This window comes from Drosophila rhopaloa, unplaced genomic scaffold, assembly GCF_018152115.1.
Source record: "Drosophila rhopaloa isolate 14029-0021.01 unplaced genomic scaffold, ASM1815211v1 contig_115, whole genome shotgun sequence".
NCBI classification, from domain to species: Eukaryota; Metazoa; Arthropoda; class Insecta; order Diptera; family Drosophilidae; genus Drosophila; species Drosophila rhopaloa.
This window is the reverse complement of record NW_025334990.1, coordinates 3372964-3393104: the sequence shown is the minus strand read 5'-3', so window position 1 is coordinate 3393104 and position 20141 is coordinate 3372964. Positions and strand designations below refer to the sequence as shown.

The 20141-nt window shown below is 39.5% G+C and overlaps 2 protein-coding genes across 2 annotated transcripts; one reads left to right on the top strand and one right to left on the bottom strand.

Annotated features, from left to right (window-relative positions):
• The first annotated feature begins 720 nt into the window (after positions 1-720).
• Positions 721-2426, top strand: LOC108038838 (proteasome subunit beta type-2). Its single transcript, XM_017115697.2, has 4 exons — positions 721-827; positions 1371-1417; positions 1481-1585; positions 1968-2426. Exons 2-4 carry the CDS (start codon positions 1401-1403, stop codon positions 2392-2394), a joined length of 549 nt encoding a protein of 182 aa, XP_016971186.1. The 5' UTR covers positions 721-827; positions 1371-1400; the 3' UTR covers positions 2395-2426.
• Positions 2427-15159: 12733 nt separating this feature from the next.
• Positions 15160-16491, bottom strand: LOC108038691. The gene has a single exon (XM_017115521.2). The coding sequence runs from the start codon at positions 16366-16368 to the stop codon at positions 15283-15285; it is 1086 nt and encodes a 361-aa protein (XP_016971010.2). The 5' UTR covers positions 16369-16491; the 3' UTR covers positions 15160-15282.
• Positions 16492-20141: the final 3650 nt, after the last annotated feature.

Here is a 20141-nt window from a genome sequence, read left to right as displayed (position 1 = left end):
AGCTGTCAAAATCGAAATCAACCTGAGCACTTGCGGGCTCGTTCGTTTCGTCTGGGGCCAAAAAGAACTCCAAGAGTGGGGCAAAATATTCACGACTGTCGAGGAGGAGAACACAAAGCGAAAATAAACATAAACGTCATGCAAATCGTATGGTAATTGCTGTCATCGCCGGCTCTTGTCAAAACGGGTTGAAGTGTTTTGTAAATGCCAGAAAAAATTAAATTCCAGACATGCAGACGAGTACCAATAATGATAATAATAATGTAAGAGGGTTTGGGGAGGGGGGTCTAGAATGACATACACGCGATTATTATTTTGTCAAATGGCAAAACGATATCAGGTCTAAACAGAAGGAACAGCATCTGACACTAGACTTAATCGGTAAAAAATCTGACAGCTAACGATTATTAAAATTGATTGAACTAACACCCTTGGGCGTTGTTTATCAAACCTCTGACATTTATTATTTTTTCCTAATAATAACCAATAAAGTTTTACCTTTTATTTGCTACAAACATTTTATCAATGAGTTAATTACCTTTAACAAACCGTTTTTTCACTACAACATATTTAGCTATGACAACTTGCTTTGATTTAATAAAACATTTATTGCAACTATAGTTTAAACATTAATTAAGCTTCAAAAAGCTCATAAAAACATATATCGATATGAAGCGACTGTTAAATTATTAATTCAAATTAAACCGATTGCAAGCCCTGTTTTAATGACATCCAAGTTGGCTTTTAATTATGCCTCAAACGTCATTCAGGTGCAGAATCTCGTGGTAAATTATCGCTGAATAGACTGTAATCCATTCGGACTCGAGGTTAGTTAATCCCTGCTCCTGACCAAGCTAATTAACACATCGATTACAACGTTGCGCGGACAGTGTCGCTTAAAATTGATGGCGCTCGTTAAAATATCTCCCATGTCCGTGATTACGAGGCCTTCTGGTCTTGACTCCGCCAACTGGTTGGATCTATTTTTAGGGCCATGGCCCTCGAGCAGCAGGTGCGGCTGCCACAGAAGCTGCTGCACTCATGGGCCATAGATGATCACATTCGCAAACCAGTTGGCGCATCCCCATCATCATCATCACCATCTGTGGATCGTCATCAAGTGTAGGTGACAGATAGCCTCGGTCTGCCAATATCGCTTACTTCCAGACAATGGATAGGCCATGATATCCACGCTTCTGGGCCACACAGGTTTTTTCAGTTGTTCCGAAGGCGTTGACACTTTTTTTCGCCCTAATCTTCTTGAGCAAATAATTATCTTCCACGCGATTCGAGGTCGTTGCTTGGACCTTGGTCAAGTTGACTTTTTCTCAGCATTATATTACTTTTCGGCTCTTTACTATTCTTTTCAGATCGACGCTTTTGGGTTGATTTAAGCCAAAATGTCAGATGGTAAAAGGTGAGTTTATTGGATTGAAATTTAAAAAAGTATTGTATTTCTATTCATCGTTTATTCCCACAGCTCTCAACAAGAAGGCAGCATGGTGGGTCTAATCTGTGACGACGGATTGATTTTGGCCACCAGTTCGAGTGACAATCTTCTTTACCACCTGGAGGATCACATTTAGTGAGACCATAACACTTTTATTTCAGTAAACTTTTGAAGATTTTCTTTCAAAGAGTATTTTAATTTTTTGTATATTGTTTCCAGATCAGTAGAGCAGACATATTAGACCCTTAAATATCAAAGTTTTATGCAAAAACAGACATTTCACAATTTTTTTCTTAAAGTAATTGATCGAATTATATAGTTATACCAAAGCTTTCTAACTGAAGTGCTTATATACTGCAAAAATCCAACTTAAATTTCCTTTCTGTTTTCAAACAAAAAGTTACCCATTATGTTAATAGAAATGATTCCTAGTAACTTACTGTATTTCCTAAAACTAAACATTTTCTAATTTTAAATTGTCTAAAAATAAAATTTCCTCTTTTCATTTAATCTACAGTTGCTGTGCCCCTCGTTTCGGCATTGACCGAGAAAAAATTCTCGCTGTGGGAGCAGAGGTGGACTCCCAAACCCGTGAACGGGGTGAAAAGATGACAGTTGGCCAGGTGCGGGACATGTTGTGCCAGAAATACAAACATGAGGAGTGCGTGAATGTCCTGCTAGGTGGCCAGGATCCACTTGGCCTGCATATTTACAGCTTAAAACCGAACGGAGGTTCCAGAAGGGTGATTTACGCAGCAAAAGGCAAAGAATCAAATCACACAGTGGCCTATTTGGGGGAGCACTGGAACGAGTCCTTGAAAGTCCATCAAGCTGAGCAGATAGCTAAGGAATCGCTCCAATTGGAGGACAATGACTACGTGGACATGTGCTCCGTCTACAAAACTGAACATAGGACTCACATGGATTGCGATTGGAATGACTAGTCTGTCAGATCGCAGAGCAGCAACTGGAAGATCGTCCAGTGCAATAATTAATCGTATCATTCCCTTTTCTCGTTGAAATAAATGAATTGTTGATGCTCGACTGCCTCCCCTGTAATTAGCCGCATTTCTCAGCGTTTTGCAAGTTGGCAAGGAATAGATTAGCCACTCCACCCACTGGAATTGGCTCAGCGCGAGCACAAGTGATTTATACTCCACCCCGCTTTGGATAATTAATAATGATTAAAAGCTGGCGCCCATCAACGGGCAGGCAGCTTTGAATCCTTACACGCGTTATATATAGCTCTATATAGATCCCCACTAACCAGATCCGCTCGTTTGCCTCCAGGGAACCAACATCCAGCTGTGCGGATTAACTTGAATTTATATGTTGTGCCTGCATTTGAATAATTTCATATTCGAGCTGGGAATCGGGATCTCTATCTTCCTTTCCTTTCGATTCTCTGTGCGTGACCAGGCTTCATTTTCTACTCTGCCAGCCAGTTGTGTGGTCTCCTTCCATTGACAGCTCTTGGGTGGCATTATGCTGTCTGCTCCGGATTTTCACTTTTCTGGCCAGCAAACCCGACAGTTGCTAATTGATTTCTACGTAGATTGGACTTCTTGTTAATCGGCAGCGGGGTAGGATATGTGGATCTTAAAAGGATATGGTCTTGGATCTGCAATGCGTCAGTCTAAAATAAGGAAATTAGTAAATTTTAGCTATTTTGACATTATTGCAAGTTAATATTTATTTCAGAAAATGAAAATGTATGTTTGCATTTTGTATGAAACTTACCAAACTATTTAATCTTATTTCAAAATTGATCATTATTTCATTTAATTTACATCAAAATTTTAACTATGGAATTTGTATGATACAATTAGTTCAACAGATGTAGTTAATCGACCCAACCAATATTTAATTTCTTATTGGCATAAATCGCCTTTTTTGTATTTATTGCATCGAAAATATTTATCTTCGGGAGTGGTTTGCTTAACTTTCATTGAATTTTTTTTTTACAATTTAACACGTTACGTATATCTCATCTGTTGGACAACGCTTCAACCTCATATCCCAATATTTTAGCTGACTCCAACTCCTTTCCTGTTGATAAGCAAATATTTCGGCGGCATTTCACTCGGCTTCCTTTATTTATTTCATTTTTTTTTCGTATTTCAGCCAATCTGAAAGTGCAATCTCTGCCAAAAATAAAATGTCAATGCCAAGGCGATAAGCGAAGCAGGACGAGGAGAAAAAAAAAATCAAACATCAAATATTCCCAATAAATTAAATGCGGCGAGTTCCGAGAAGGACCCATCCTCGTCTCTGCCGACATTCAATAATATTTCACTTTCAATGTGCAGAAAGGTGCGAAGATGCTGGGATTGCAGGGGTTTCGGGGTACATCTGAATACGAAATCGAGTTGTGCTACCTTTTGATATCTTTATTTACCCCACCTCAGCCCAAAAAAAAAAACAGGGAGGTGCACAAAAATGCAGTCAGTGTCACCTTTCAGCGGCTCGAGGTGGAAATATATTTATGTGGCATGCAAGTTGCAAGGTGTGACAACATGAAAATTTATCTGCACCATCTCGGCAGCACCTTCATCTCCTGACCTCCTCCCGCAATCCGCATCCCGCATTTCAGGGGCAGAATATATATGAGCGGGCTACCGCCAGTGGATTTATATGGGATCCGAGTGGGGGATTGCCATCTTAATGCGACATTAACTAGGCGGAATCTGTGTATTTGGCCCAGGCAAATATGAGGTGCATTGTGCATACAAATGTGTTGGGCGGAAGGGATTACCTATGGGATAGTCACCTGTTGCTCTGGGCAGATAAACACATTACAGGTGTTGCATTTGTGGAGAACACAGAATATACACTATAGACTTAACCTACTTAGGGATTTAAAAAACTATAACATGTTTGAAAATGAAGTGGGAGTATAAATCAAAATAAATAACCATCAAATTCCATGGCAATATCGATTATGGTTTTATATTTCATTTTAATTATTGTGGTCCAATTGAAATTAAGCAAAGATATTAATAACTTTCTTTGAGTGCCATAAAACCAAAATTTTAAGTAAGTTCTTTATATTATATTATACGGTCTGCTGCAATTTTGCCATATTGTAAAACACAACTGCAACAGAAAAGTTGTAATCAAGGATATTAAACATTTTCTTTGTTTGCCATTAAAACAAGTTTGTAAGTTACACTTTTTTTAAAACACTTTCTTGTCGACTGTCTCTGCATAATTATTTATATTTTTTGGCTGCTGTTGCACTGTCAACTTTAATGAAATTGGACATGCAACATAAAGTAATTTGCTTTTAATTAATTTATAAATGCTGCAACATCAAAAATGGCTGCCGAAACAAAAAGGAGATGGGGCAAGAGGAGGTGGCATATAGGCGTTGGCCACTGAACCGGGAATTAAGCCGCAGTCGTAAATAATTTTTATTTCTCGCATTCCCTTATAAATTTTAATTTTTTTTGTGTGTTTAAACTCAGTTTTATTTTTGCTGTTGCATTTGCGGCATGCAACAAGCGGCACGAAGTGTCGCTGACAGCATGTCATCAGCACGTTGGGCGCAGGGAGACCGGGAGGCGATTGGCCACGCCCCCTTTATATCGGTGGGCGTGTGCCATGGCAGCAATTTCATTAAAATTTACTGCACACTGCAGCGGCGAAAAAATTGTTGCGGTCAATTAACGTCAGCAACGCGTTGCCATCGCTGCGGCATAAACCCTTCACCGCCCCCTTTTCCATCCAATTTTCCGCCCTTTTCCGTTGATTTCCCCCCGCAACTTCTCCCCCCGTGCTCATTAACAGGCCGCCAGTGCTGAGTCCACAAGCGATTTTATTCCCATTTTGCATCTCTATACGAGACTTTTTGTTTATTGTCGCTGGCGTGAATAAATAAATAAGTTCCATTGACATATGCTCAAATAAATAATAGAGCGCTTTTAAATTATTACCCCCAGCTTGGGGCAGGATATTCCGTGCAGTGCAGGAAGGAAGGAGGACTCCCTCCCCTCCTCATATATCCTCCGATGTGGCTGTGAATTATGATCCGGACGGGGAGACCGCAAGACCCGCAGATCCCCATAACAATAAACGGCGGAGCCTTCGAGCCGATGACGATCGTTTTTAATTTTGCACTCAACAAAAGCCCAGAAACTGACAATGACTCGGGCCCAGAAGAAGTGAGTGAATAATTTGCAAAGGAGAAGGCTAGATAGACACAAAGCGAATTTTTAAATACCTCATTAATTTTAAAAGATAATACCAGTAAAAAAGGTAAGCAAAATGCTCCATGGCTTAATATTTATCAAATATTAATGCATATATTCAAGAAACTTGTTCACTTTATTATGTTGACATGATGTTAAAAGATTAAAAGAGGTTATTCAGAAAGAAAACAAATGTTTGATTTAATCATAAGTTTTAATGTTTTTATTTTGAATAGGTATTCATACATTTGTAGTTTTCATATCTTTAACTTTTGTAGCAAAGATTATCCTAACGCTATTTAAACTTTTTGGTAGGGTAACAGATTAATATGTACATATCCTGAATAAAGCAATCGTCTCCAAAGCAGGAATAATTAAAAATCAGCAGAATGATTACTTCTTTGGTCTTCAAAATGTACGGCAACTGCGAAATGAATACTATAGTTTACTTTAATATATCTCTTTTTTTTATTTAAGAGAATTTATTCCAATTGTACTTGTGCAAATCAATATCACAACCATCAAAGCGAGAGCCCAATCAAATGCATTTTGCCTAGAGAACCCCGTCCACTTAATTGATAAACTTTTCCACTAAACTAATTTATTTGTTGTTACGCAGACTCAATCAGAGCCACAGAGCTGAACAAGTGAAAAGAATTTAATTAAGCTGCAGAAGCCAAACCAAAATGTTTCACAAAATCGAACAAACGGAGGGCAAGGGAGCGGTCCAGACACAGATACCATGCGATGCGTGTGCCGAAGCCCCCGGGAAGTTGACCCCAAAAAGCTTTTGGGTCCACAGCCCCGCAAAAAGCCAACTTATTAAGCCTCCTCGCATGTGGGCGTGGCACAATAACACAGACCCTCTCGCAGAGGAAATTACAGATGACTCGCTGTCCAGCCGAACCGCAAATTAGTTTCGCTTTGGAGGGATTCTACTCGGGATCTGGCTACCAATGTCAAGCAGAGTCCGCGCCTGAATAAATATGAAAATATTGTTCAAGTAACCAGTAACCAGCAACCAGGGCCCAAGGCGTCTTTCCTGGAAACCGAAAGAGCAACCGGAATAACAATAACAACAATCACCCCCATGACAGAGGGCCCTCAAAAAGGGACTGGGGCATGGGGCACTGAAAAGAATAAGAGTTCAAAACTCAAGAACATAATACAGTTTGGGCGAATGAGATTTCAATAAATCATACAATAATATTGAGTTTGAAAATCGGTTAAATATCATATTTTTTTTGAAAATAAGGCACTAAAATGATCTAATTATCTAAATAATAAGCTTAGCCTATTAATTTTATGTCTTTTTTTATAAAATATATGTGGATAGATGAGTCGAGGTAATTATTCCTAAATTTTTAAGACAACTACAATTACTATTATATTGTATTCGAACTTTAAAGTAAACCTTCTATGTATTTTTTAAACTATTAAATTTATAATATGTCTCTATGGGAATAATTTGAATAGACGAAGGCTGTTCTTTTTAAGCTTCTCAGTATTATGTTACTCAAACTTAGATCTGCTATGTACATATATTTAGAGTCAAGAGACTTATCCTTTTTTGAATATTTTTATTTGATTTAAGATAAAGTTTTTTCTCAGTGCTTGGTCCAGAGGCCTCTCATTCCCTGTTTTACCCACTCCAGAAAATTGACGCGAGCCGCGCTCCAAAATCGCTCCAAACGTTGTCATCGTTGTCGGGTTGTTTGGTTGTTTGGCTGTTGGGTTGTTGGGTCGGTAGTTGTTGCATCTGCATCTGCATCTCGGCATCTGCATCTCGCGTCCTCCATATGTGCGCACTTAGAGATGGCCGGGATGAGATAAGCTTGCAGTGGTTGCCCCTCGAACCGACCTGCTCCTCCTCCGCTGGAGCGCTGCTTTTTGTTCATAAATTATAATTTTATGATCACGAACATATTCGTGGAATACTCGATGGCGTTGGTTTGGCTCATTGTCGCCAGCTCCGTTGTCTGCCGGCTCCCAGGGGCGTTAAATATTAAAGAGTCTGGAGATCTGGAGAGTGGAGACGGAGAAGGAGTCGCTGGATTGGCACTGGAAATTGGCTTTGTGCCCGGGCCTTTGGTCTTTGGTCTTTGGTCCGTACTCCGTGGAGAGTGTCATCGTTTGTGTTTACACTAATTGAAGAACTCTTCGGCTGGGGCCCTTCAATGTCACGGATGCTTCCAGTTTTCTCTCCCTTTTTTCGCTGGATCGTTAACTTACTTTATTGCCTTGGCTCGGGTTCTAGCCTGAAATTAGTTTGTTTTAGCTTAGCCGCCATTGAAACGGGGTGGTGGTAATGATAAGTTGCCTTCTACGATTTTATTGAAGGTCGTAAATCAATTAACTGGCTCTTTCTGGCACTATGCTCCTCTCGAGACAGCTGAAAACTCGCAGATATTGGCTTATTTATGCCCTTTAATTAGCATAGGGAGTGTATTAAACACAATTTTAAATGACAAAAAAATGAAGAAATGGAACTCCGCTTGGCTTAAAGATCAATAGAAAAATTATATAAAGCTGAATTTAAAAAAACGATTTTTTTTAATCTAAAAATAATGAAAATTTGCATGGACATGAAAACCCTACTTAAAAAATAGTTAAATATGCATATTTCCAGAAAAGATATTCCCTTGCGTTATTTTTTTTATTTTCGTCGTTGTACAATGAAATAAAATACAAGCTCTTTTTATTGGTCACCGTGTTGACCATGAATTAAACTTTTAAATCACTTTTCGCGCATCGTCTGGATGTGAAAATATTTACATACACGACATCGGCCGACATAACAAACTCGCTGTTTGCTTTTAATTGGTTTCCATTTCGCTGGTGTCCGTTTATTTACTATTTGTTGTCCTCTTACCCAATTTTTTAATTTATACAAACATTTTGCATTGTTGGCTTCAACTAAACCAAATTCAAATAGGTTAAATTTCACACTGCAGCGCGCTGTCTTCGAAACGATTCAGTATATTTGTTATTTAGGAATTTATCGATTTATTAAAGCAGCCCTGGGAGATTTCTGGGACCTCGACCACTCTTCTTCTGCCGCAGAATTCTCATTAAGTGAAACGAGTTTAATTTGAGTTTTGCCGGGTGCATAATGAACTTTATGCATGCAACAAAGTGAAATTTAATAGTGCAACAGAATTCCCAGCATAATTAGTTCCTTCCGCGCAATTTTCATATCCAACTGGAGCCGACTAATGAATTTATTGAGGCCCAAGGAGTGTGAAACGGTGGATCTACTTTCTTTCGCTTTAAACTTCCTGGTAAGTGTTTTTGAGAATTTAAGCTTTTTCAAGGGACAAATCCCCATTTGGCCAAAAACTAAAAGTGCAAAAAACATCAGCAAAGTGACACTCTCGTCGAAATAATCTTGGCAACTCCCGCGAAGTTGGAGTTCTCTTCGGTTGAAAGTTAAGCCGAGGACACTCTGCTAAATTCCCCAGAAATTTAAGTTGAAGTAAATTAGCGAAGAGCTCGCGTCAAAATTAGAATTAAAAGCTAAAGCGAAAAGTTTGCCCAAGCTGAAAAGGAAACATCAAATAAGCTCTAGAAAATGTAATTATTTCAGAGTCTCTGGATTAGTATTTGTTTTTGAGTGCATTTCTTGAGAGAGTTTTCAGTGATTTTTTTGTTCATCGGAACAAATTTAGTTGTTCATTTGAACGACTTTGGTTTTAATAATTCCAATAAGATCAATACTAAAGTTCCAACTAATAACATATTTTTTATGTCTTTAAGATTTGAAATACATTTTTAATACGATTTCTAAAATTAACATTTAATTGAAAATACTTATTAATTTGAATGTACTTTAGTTCATATTTATTAAATATATATTTTAAAGATTCTTCAATTATTTCCGCATTCTGTAATTATTTTATTTGACAAGTAGTAAGCAAAGTTATCAAATTACTATTCAATAGAATTTTACATTCGTAATTTTCTGGGTAGTTTTACTGTTTGACTTGCCATTGAGAACCGCAGAATCGTTTGTGATGGTGAATAAATTTTATTCACACTTGAGCAAAGTAACCACAATGCTGGTGCACCACTTTACGACACTTGAAGCACTTCTGAAGGAGTTGCAACCTCTTCAGGTTCTCTTAACTAAATACCACAGTTCGGTTGTTTTTCCTCCCTGCTTAAATATTGTGTTGAAATTCATTCTTTATGAGCTGGGAATCTGTGCTGAGCGGTGCTGCAGTGGAAATTAATTAAAAACGCCCACATCTCGGCGATAAATCAGACGTCCGCTGCAGCAACAACAACCGCAGAGACCGCTCACACACACATGGCTCACAACGACATCCTTGTGGCGTTCGACCCTTGACCCCCGCCACGCCCCCCTGGTCAGCCCTTCTGCCCGCGTGTTTGCTTAAGTGCCACTAATAATCCATTGTTGGCTTTTGTCCTTGTCGCCGCTGTTTTCGCTTTTCGATGTTGTTGCAGCTGCTGCTGCTGTTGCCCAGACTTCGGCCCTGCCACGCCCCCTCCTCCGACGACCGCCCCCTTTCTCACCGCAGCAATCGAACGTTGCAAAACCGAAAGAAATTGCATGTTTGACAGGCGAACGAAACGGAAAGAAAACAACGTCGTCAAAGAACTTTTAAAAACAAAAGTTTTCGAGTCGCATACAGCTTAGTGTGTATGTGTGTGTGTTCTTTTTGTTCTCTTTTGTATGTGTTTTACGGATTTTGAGTGCTTAAAATTTAAGATTTATTTATGTTTCAGTTTAGCTTTTCGTTGTTTGTTGTGTTTCCTTTTATGGCTTAGCACAGCCAGAAAAAAAATTCAAATCAAAAAAAAATTTCAAAAACTTATCAAAATGTATGAAATGAATTTATGATATTCTTAAAAAATTTTAAAAACTATTTCGTCGAAAGCATATACAAAAACTAAATTATTTTTCATATTTTTGTCGCGGTATCACTAAATTAAATTTATAAATAATTATAAGTAAATTTATAAATCGAAAAACGACTGATAATACTAATTATTGTAGTGCATTAAAGAATTAGTCAAAAAATGTTTTCCGTCATATACAACTTTTTTAACATTTTATATAATATTTTATCCCACCAAATAACTGACAATAATCAAGCTAGTCCATGTTTTCTTTCAGTGTTTTCAGTCCGCACCCCAAGGGGCATGCGAAATGTGTTTTAAATTAAAGACACAACTTTTGTGAAATTTTTTCGATTTATGCAGATTCTCTTAAATGCTGACAGCGAACGAGGCGGAGCGAGTGTAATAAATATTTGGCGCCAAGTGGCAATTTAACAGGGCGATCGAACTCTGGCCCAGTTCTTTAAGCTTTAAAGTTTAAAACATGTGCGGTTTTAGTCCGTTTAAATCAGTGCCGCTGGCACTCAATTCGATTACACCGCTAAAAGGTTTCCGTTTGTTATTGTTTTTTTCTTCTGTTCTTCCAGGAATTTAACATTTTCGGCAGATTTAAAAAGGCGCGAACAATATTTTTTTTGGCTTGCCTGCTCACATTAATGAGAAAGAAGATTACGATCAAACAGTTGTCCTTGTCTTCTGATTTAGCTCCGCAGACCAGCTGTCTCATTTCATTTCTTATAAGAAACAAGAACTGCAAATATGGCTTACAAAAGGAAAATAATTGTAATAAAATAACTTTCTAGTTGATAAAAAAAACCAATATCTTTTAAAACTTTTTCAAATACAACTTAAATCCACTGAATTAAAAAAAAGTCCGATATTGTTTAAAGAGGTGTTTTAAAAATAAATTTTTATTTGTATCTTATTAATACATATTTTTTTTATATTTCGAAGTTTTTTTTGAATTTGAGGTCATGTTGGTTATTTTTCTTCTATATACCTTCTTTACTCTTGCACACAAAGCTTTTAAAAATCAGCCAAATAACAAAACAAATACTACTTAATAAAGTTGTTCTAAATAAATCAACCACATTGAAAAATAAAAGTCCCAAATAAATTTTATTTTCGTTTCCTGGCTTAAACAAATCTCACTGACCAATATTTTTATAATCGGTCTTATAAGTAATATTTTGGGCCCTATTTTGCCATTTTTAACTCAACACTTAAAAGTCAGTTTTCTTGAAGCTTGTAATAACGATCCGTTTGCCAACGATTTGAGCCCGGAAATCTTGAAACAGCAGCGAATTCCACATCGCCCACATCGTCGTTCTGAGCTGTTATGCAATGCACCTGAGGTGACCACTACTCCATTCCATTTCATCCGATCTGGCGGCATTTTACAAATGCCGTGCTAAATAGCGCGTTTAGCTTGTTAGCGTTGAGAATTATGTGACAACTCTATATTGGGCCTAGGCCGGGCTTCTCCTGGGCGCCCAGGGAGGTCTCCACCTCTCCTTTTAACTTGGCCAAGAGCGGCGATAAATATTCAAGTGTAAATGGATATGGCTAGGGGAGTTCGGCGGGGGAGTGAGCCAAGCAATGAACTAATAAAGGACAGATGGGCCGAGGGGGGCGGATAGAGGGGGGCCAACGCCGACGCTTTATTAGCCAGACTTTCTTGCTTTTTTTCTTCACATTATGGCCGTAAGAGCGCGCGCCGCAAATGCGTTGCCATAAATTTAAAGCTTTGCCGAGGCGACTCCGGGAATGTCTATAAAGACATTTACCGGCAGCGGCGACGGCGGCTCCGCTAATGAAGATCAACGAGTCGGGGCTGAGATTCAGACTGCAGGTGGGTGGGTGGCTCCTCCTCCTCCTCCCACCGGCGCCTTCTCAACGAACGCATTTCTATGCACATCGCGCGAATATTTCATAAATTTCATTCAATTTTTATTAAACACAAGAAATATGAGCTACTGTAAGGGCACCAACGTTAAGCGAAGAATATTGTCCGGGGAGGAGCTGTCTTGGATAAAAAAGAGGACGCAGCAAATCCTGCACCGGAAATCCTCTCATTACGCCAGACTTGTAATTAATCTTTGGAAAATTAAATGGGAAAAAGCGGCAGGGAAAACGATGGAAACTTTTGAGCCCATCGCGCGGGTTGTGCTTTGTGTACACCTGTTACACTTATCTCCTTTCTGGCGGGGATCTCGATCCGGTTTTGGGGTCCGCCGAAAGGGTTCAGGATGGATGTCTGTGATTTGTTGGGCTCGGTAAATATTTGCAAATGAGTTTGAAATTAAGCCGGTTTACTGATTTTCGGCGAATCTTCTCCGCTTTCAAACAGTCTAATTAATTCTTTCCTTTTTGTGATGGTAGTTTTACAAATTGCTAAATTAAAAGTAACCTTGGAAATAGCAGGCTTACATCGTTTACTTCTCATATTTTGCAACCGATGTGACTTATTTATTTTAATTCGTATTAATTTGAATTTATGAGTTTCAGCTTAATTTAATATAGTTATGATATCTATAAATTAAAGACACTGTTTTCAAACAAAAAAAAATAATATAAAAATCATCTTTAGGTCCCCAAAGACTATTTAATCCAGAATGTCACAATATTATTTTGGAGTATCAGAACTGCAAATTAGGGAACTAAGTGTAAAAGTCATGTAATGATGCTTTTAGAGTATTACCCTTTTTAAATTAATCATAAATCTACAAAATAATATTTTTGATTTTATCGGTACTTCCTAAGAGTATTTAAACTTCGTCTTTCTTAAGAAGAGAGTTCTATCCCATTTGTTATTTATGACCGGACTGGAGGCATTTGCCGGGCTGACATCCTTGGAAATGGACAACAAATCCAATGGACAGACTGACAGAAGCTGGCTGCCGCAGAGATTGAATGGCACATAAATTTTTTTAATTTTCCTTTTCTTTTTCTTTTTTTTTTTTTTTTTGTTTTTTTGGACGGCTGCTTTTGCATGTCAGCTCAAGCCAGGCCAATTCGAGCTGTGTAAGCCGAGTGGTGGAGTCGGGACTACCAGAATACCAGCTGTGTCTTCGGTTTCCTTTCACATCAGTTTGTTTTTCTTTTCGTTGTAATTTTTTTTAGATTTTTTTAAATCTTTTTTTTGACGCCTAAGCCGAGAGCGCGGGCGACACTTGACTGACGCCTTGACTGGCGCCATCCAGCGGCTGCCGGCTGCGCTTGCATAACTTGCGTTTCATTATAATGAGATTATCCCTTTTGCTTGTACAGTGTTTTCTGGCTCGGAAGCTATCTCCTCCTCCTGGGAGTGGCACATTTCCATCTTCGGCTCAGAACTGCAACAGCTGTTTGTGTTTTCTTATTTAAATTATTTCTTTCCCTTTTGATGGCTCTCTTGTTATTCACATTCGCATCCGTATCCGCATCCGTATTCGCTCCTTTCGGGTCCTAGGTCCTGTTTCACTGCAGGCTGTTGGGATTATTTGGCCTGGGACTTGGGTCTTATTTAACTCAAGCAAATAGCTTTTCCCGAGGGGAACTAATTGGAATTGGGAGAGATGAAAGGGAACTTGGAGCTTGGCCCGTCACTTTGAACATTATCCCTTACAACTGCAGTCAAAGCAACTTGATTTAAATGGCAGACACAATGTATTTACTTAATAAATAGATGTCGGCAGGATCGAAAGAAGCTTCAAATGGATCACGGATTTTTTCATTCGATTATTTATTGATAATGGTAGTAGGAGTATTATATCTTGGCTTTTTCTTTTCGTCTCTTGATTATTTCACATTTTAATTGAGTCAGCGATATGGAATTTCGGTGTTCCGCATTTAACTTTCCCTAACCAGCATCATTAGTCAAAACATTTTTAGGCCTCATACCATTTTAATTGAATTTCGATTTAGACACCCAAGGGGACCACCTTCAAAGTGAATTTCCAAAAACCATTTAACATGTTCGAATTATGCAAAAATGTGTTAGGCACGATGTAAAAACATCAAATGACACGAGCTTGTTGTACATACATTTGTCAATTTATTTATTGTATTTCCTTCAATCATTTGGAATATTTAAATTGATTGGGTCACGCCAAGGCCAAGCCCCGGAGCCCAAAACCCCAAGCCCAAAAGCTCATGTTGGAAAACCAATTAGAGCCGAAACAACAATAACGACAAAAATAACATCACAACATCAGCTAACAAGATCAAATCGTGTAATGTGCCTCATTACAACATCGTTTTGTACACATATTTTGTGTGTGGCCCCAAAAAAAAGGTGTGAACCTGTGGGTTACGGTGAGCTTTGAAAGATTCACGCGAAAATGAGTTTAAATGGTTGCATTAGTTATGGGAACAAGTCATTCGATGGATTTGATTATAAACGATATTCATGCAAAAATCTGTATAAATGGTTACATTAGTTAGGGAAAAAAGTCATTGGATAAATTTGATTATAAACGATATTCGAAAAAGCGGAATAAATGGTTTCACTAGTTATAGGAACAAGCCGGATGAATTTGATTATAAATGATATGTATTGAATATTACTCAATCTTTTCTTTTTTGGGATTTAATATGTATCAATATAAACGTTAAGCCTATTAAAATTCTCCATTTAAATTAATGTTTGATATCGATAAATTCAAGGCGGATTTGTTTTCAAGAAAACGTAAAAGCCTAAATTTCTTTATTGTTAGTTGACACTAATTTTTACACAAAAGTTGCCGACCATTAATATTTCCACTGCACGAAAGGGTTTGAACTTTGGGGGATTACTGATCAAGGATTTCCCTTCTCGTGGTTCTGTTGCTGCTGGTGTCTCCTGGACTGCGGATCGTAGTTGAGGACGTCGAAGGTGAGGATCTTGTAGAAGGACACCGACCAGCCCACATCGTCCATGCGAGGTATGATTCTTCCGGTTTGTGGAAGAGCCGCCGTGGCCGGATTCTGGGTGGATCTCATGGGATCCATTGCTGATTGTATGAAGGATTGTTGGGATGGCTTGGCATTGGCGATAGCCGACGTAGATGTGGGTGCATTGAAGGGCGCGTTGAAGGGGAAATTCTTGGATTGCTGGTTAGTTGCATTAAACCCTCTTCTCGTGTCGGCCGTGTAGTCCCTTCTGAAACGAATGAAGATCTCGGCGAATACGATCCGATGAGGGACTGCCACCACTTCCGGCGGGGTCTTGAGCTCGTTGTCCATCCGGCGGATAATCTCGCTGACCTCCACCACCTCCGTGGCCGTGTCGAAGTCCTTGGTGTTCCGCAGGCCAACAAAGAGCATGTCTATGAAGGCGTACTTCCTGCCGAAATTCTGCCGCGTGGCCACCTTCATGGGAATCGCTCGTCGCAGGTGTTCCCGCTCGAACCTAACCAACTGGAGGCGGGTGTCGTTCCGTGAGAGCAGCATGTCCCGGGTGATCTGCTGGAATCCCACCGGAGTCGTGTACTCGCTGATCTTCTCCGCACTCTGCTGGCGGATGATGTCCGTCATCACAATGGCCGCCTGCTTGGCGCCCTCCAAGAAGTCCGGCTCGCTGAAGTCCCGATCCCACAGCCACTTCAGCTTCCACAGATTGAACTTGGTCACCAGGTACTTCCACGGATTGTGCAGGTAGACCAGTTTCGGGATGATCTTCCGGCGCTGGTCGTGCGCCGCACTTTGGCGATCCCAGTCGTGTAATTTACGGCGATCGCCGGGGAAGTCCCCACATCCGGATCCCAATCCACATCCGCATCTGCATCCACATCCGCATCCCGATATCCGATGGGAACGCGGATATTGGGAATGGGGACTATGGGGATGGTGGTTGCCGACCAAGTGGTTCAATGTGCCATATTTACGTAGAATTTTTAATAGCATCGCGACTCTTAGAGTGGGGCACTTTGCATGTTTGTCTCCGATATCGTCGTTTGTGCCCCGGAGAAAAATAGTTGTGTTTCCGTGTGCCTCCCAATTTTAAGCTATACTCTGCGTTGAATTTTGACAGACACAAACTATTGACACTAAGGGACTTCGAAAATTAATTATGTTAAGATCAGTGGGCTTTGACATTTTAAACCAAATACTTATTTTTAGCATTATAAATTTATAAAAATTAGTAAAACAATTATGAACTTCAATTATGTAGATCGATCGTAATTATTACAATTAATTATCTAGCTATGAAAAACGCTTTTAGCCTTAACCATAATAAACATTGTTTTAAACAATTTCGAGCAATATTACCTTCCAACATTTTTATTGTGTCTTAATTTGGAATATTTCAAGAATATTTAGAATTCGAACTTTAAAATATCGATGGCCTTTTATATACTGTTTTGGTATTTAAACATTTCACTGAAATAAATTCGGATAAAACTCAGTTTTAAATCTCTCACCGGACGAACCGACCCACACAAAATTTGGATCCCAGGTAGCGCTCGAGTCCAAATGACATGCCAAGATCGTAAAGCATTATTCCACCGATACATAAATTATACTCCGACGTGCGTGAGTGTGTGAGGGCCATGTGGGCTTTTTCTCTTGGTTTTTCTCCAGCGACAAGTGGCCCTTGGTCAGGGTTTTCGGTGGTGAGGAGAAGATGGGAGGGGGGACTGCCTCTGAGGTCTCACGCAAACGACATTAAAATTAACAATAACAAGAAAGGAAAGCTAACTTCGGGCGGAGCCGAAGTTGATATACCCTTGCAGAATATTCTATAAATTATATTCTCCAAAATTATTCATATGATGCATTCTTAATACTCATAAAAAGTCCCAACTTCCTAACTTTAAAAACACCAAAGTTATGTCATTTCCAATCGTTCAGTTATATGGCAGATATAAGATATAGTCGGCCGATCCTTATAAAATTTGGTAGGTCGGATTGATTGGCCAAAAATAAAACCCATAGAAAATCCCAACTTCCTAACTTTACAAACACCAAAGCTATGGCATTTCCGATCAATCAGTTATATGGCGGCTATAGGATATAGTCGTCCGATCCTTATGAAATTTGGCAGGTCGGATTGATTATCCAAAAATAAAACCCATAGCAAATCCCAACTTCCTAACTTTAAAAACACCAAAGTTATGGCTTTTCCGATCGTTCAGTTATATGGCAGCTATATGATATAGTGGCCCGATCCGGCTCGTTCCGACTTATATACTACCTGCAATAGAAAGACAACTTTTGGGAAAGTTTCAAGCAGATAGCTTTAAAACTGAGGGACTAGTTTGCGTAGAAACGGACGGACAGACGGACAGACGGACAGACGGACAGACGGACAGACGGACAGACGGACGGACAGACGGACGGACAGACGGACAGACGGACATGGCTAGATCGACTCTCCTGGTGATGCTGATCAAGAATATATATACTTTATAGGGTCGCAAATGTCTCCTTCACTGCGTTGCAAACTTTTGACTGAAATTATAATACCCTCTGCAAGGGTATAAAAATGGGAAAGAAATGAAAAGCGCGCAATGCAATTGTTGCGCTCGGTTGGAAGATGCGTATTTAAATGGCAGAGCAAATTTAATTATGTGTAAACTTATTTAATGGAAAATTAAACAGAAGTTAAATCACATGAGGTTACCAAATAGCTGAGAAAAAATGTTGGTAGTAGATAGTATGGGATACGGAAGGTAAAAAAGTAATTAAGGTATAGTAAGTTGAGTAGGAAAGGCGTAAAACTTAACTATGTTTATAAGCTAGAGCAAGTGATATTCCTAACATAATTCACTTAGTATGCCATTGAGAATTGCTCTTTAAGGCCTAAATCGCTTTCCCAATCAGTTAACATTAGTTTAATTTAAACTAATCATTAAATCGTACATTTTATACGAACATTTTATTGCTGGCCAATGGCTTCAATGGTATGCCTTTCGCATAGAAAAATGTTTCCGTGCAGACTTCAATGCATACAAAGTAAGCCCCCTATACCCACCTCCGCACCCCACCTGAGTCCCCGAACTCCCCAACATTGTTCTCTAACGTTTTCAGTTTATCAATTCGATATCCCAAGTGGCGATGGAGGAGGGGGCATAGATACTCCTCCTAAGTTGACACAAAATGCGTGGTCGTCATCGTCATCGGGCATCGTCATCGTCAATCGTTTGCATGACATCGCAAGAAATGCGCGGGGAAAAGTTCCCAAGGTGGAAAGAGATGGCGAGAGGCGGACAGAAAGAGAGCGAACGAGAGGGAGTGAGCGAGATAAGTATCTTTTGTGGACCGCCGCATTACAACTGCAGCAGCAACAAAAGATAAAAAGATACTGCGGGGAAATTCAAATTCAAATGAAAATAAGTAATTCATTTCGCTGCGGTTTTCAGGTCTGCGGAAAGAGCGAGACGGCATCGTTTATCTTGTTGCTCATTAAATCATTCAGCTGTCAATCAATTTCGCTGCGGTTGTCTTGCGACTGAAAACGAATTCCTGCCTTTGTTTTTTCCCTGCGTTGCATTTCTGAGGTGGTCAGCCAACCGCAGCCTCGTGGATAATTATACTGCCATCTGTAATGAGTTCTCAAACGGTACGTTCTTTGTTGCCCCATTAGAAGTTGTACAATTCAATCCATGATTGATTGGCTGGATTACTTACTGTCACAGAGCTGCACTCGTTTTCCGAATTCCAAGCAGACTCCTGAATATGCATTCGAGTATCTTCCAGATACATTCCACACAAGTCGCTCTCGACGATCGACAGCGTTTTAAGTTTCGCTCCAAATGGAAGTTGTTGAGCTCGCACAAAGACCCCCATATATCGTTAGCATAAGCGCAAGTATCTTTCGTGGATTTCCATATCTTTCGGTTCGGTTCGCCCGTCGTCGTACCTGTCAGTCGATTCAGGTTAAATCAATCATACACAAAGACTTCGGAACGGAGACCTGTCAACACGGTTCATTGTTTGCCTCAGAGCGGCATTTAATGAAAAAGACCGAACCCCCCCTCTCATTCCGCATTATGGCGCACTATGTGCTATCCTACCGGTCCCCATTTCATCCGCAGGCCAGAGCATACATAGATTGTAAATTTATGCGCGTATCTCACAGATAGTTCGTGCAGTTATTTGCATTTTTCTCTGTGGCCATGCGGCTCTAACTATTGTCGTCTGGGCGTATATTTCACATACGGGTGGTCATTTAGCATATTTTGATATTGAGATTTATTGACAAGATTGGAACGTGGCTGCAGCTTTGTCGGCACTCGGCACTCGGCACCAAAGCGGAAATGTTTCCGCCCCCACTGACTCAATTATGTCAAAATGCGGTCCCTACTCTAAATTAATTGAGTTTGTACCCCGAAATTTGTATCGAATTTCACACTGGGCGCCCGTTTAGGCAACTTGACCGCAGAAGAAACACAACAAACTCCAGCAGAAATCAAAACTCAGAGCGTGCCATTGGAACAATGCCAAGTCCAAAAAGATTGAATTAAGTGGGGAATTGAGTGGAAAACACTGAACAAATTTAAGAGTTTTTAAGACCAGATTAAAAAGGGTTTTTCTAATGCCATGAAAATGCCTTTTGCAATGGGAAAAATTTTTAACTAAGATAAGTTAAGTTGTATGAAGCACTACATTTAAATCATAATTCTTTAAAAATGATTAAATTTAATAAAAATTGTTTGTATATACATACATAATAG

Excerpts from the sequence above, each read along its gene's own strand:
- LOC108038838 (XM_017115697.2), top strand. Across the intron at positions 1,586-1,967 it reads CACCTGGAGGATCACATTTA|TTGCTGTGCCCCTCGTTTCG; the intron begins GTGAGACCATAA and ends TTTAATCTACAG.
- LOC108038691 (XM_017115521.2), bottom strand. The coding sequence starts at position 16,368 with ATGCTATTAAAAATTCTACGTAAATATGGCACATTGAACCACTTGGTC.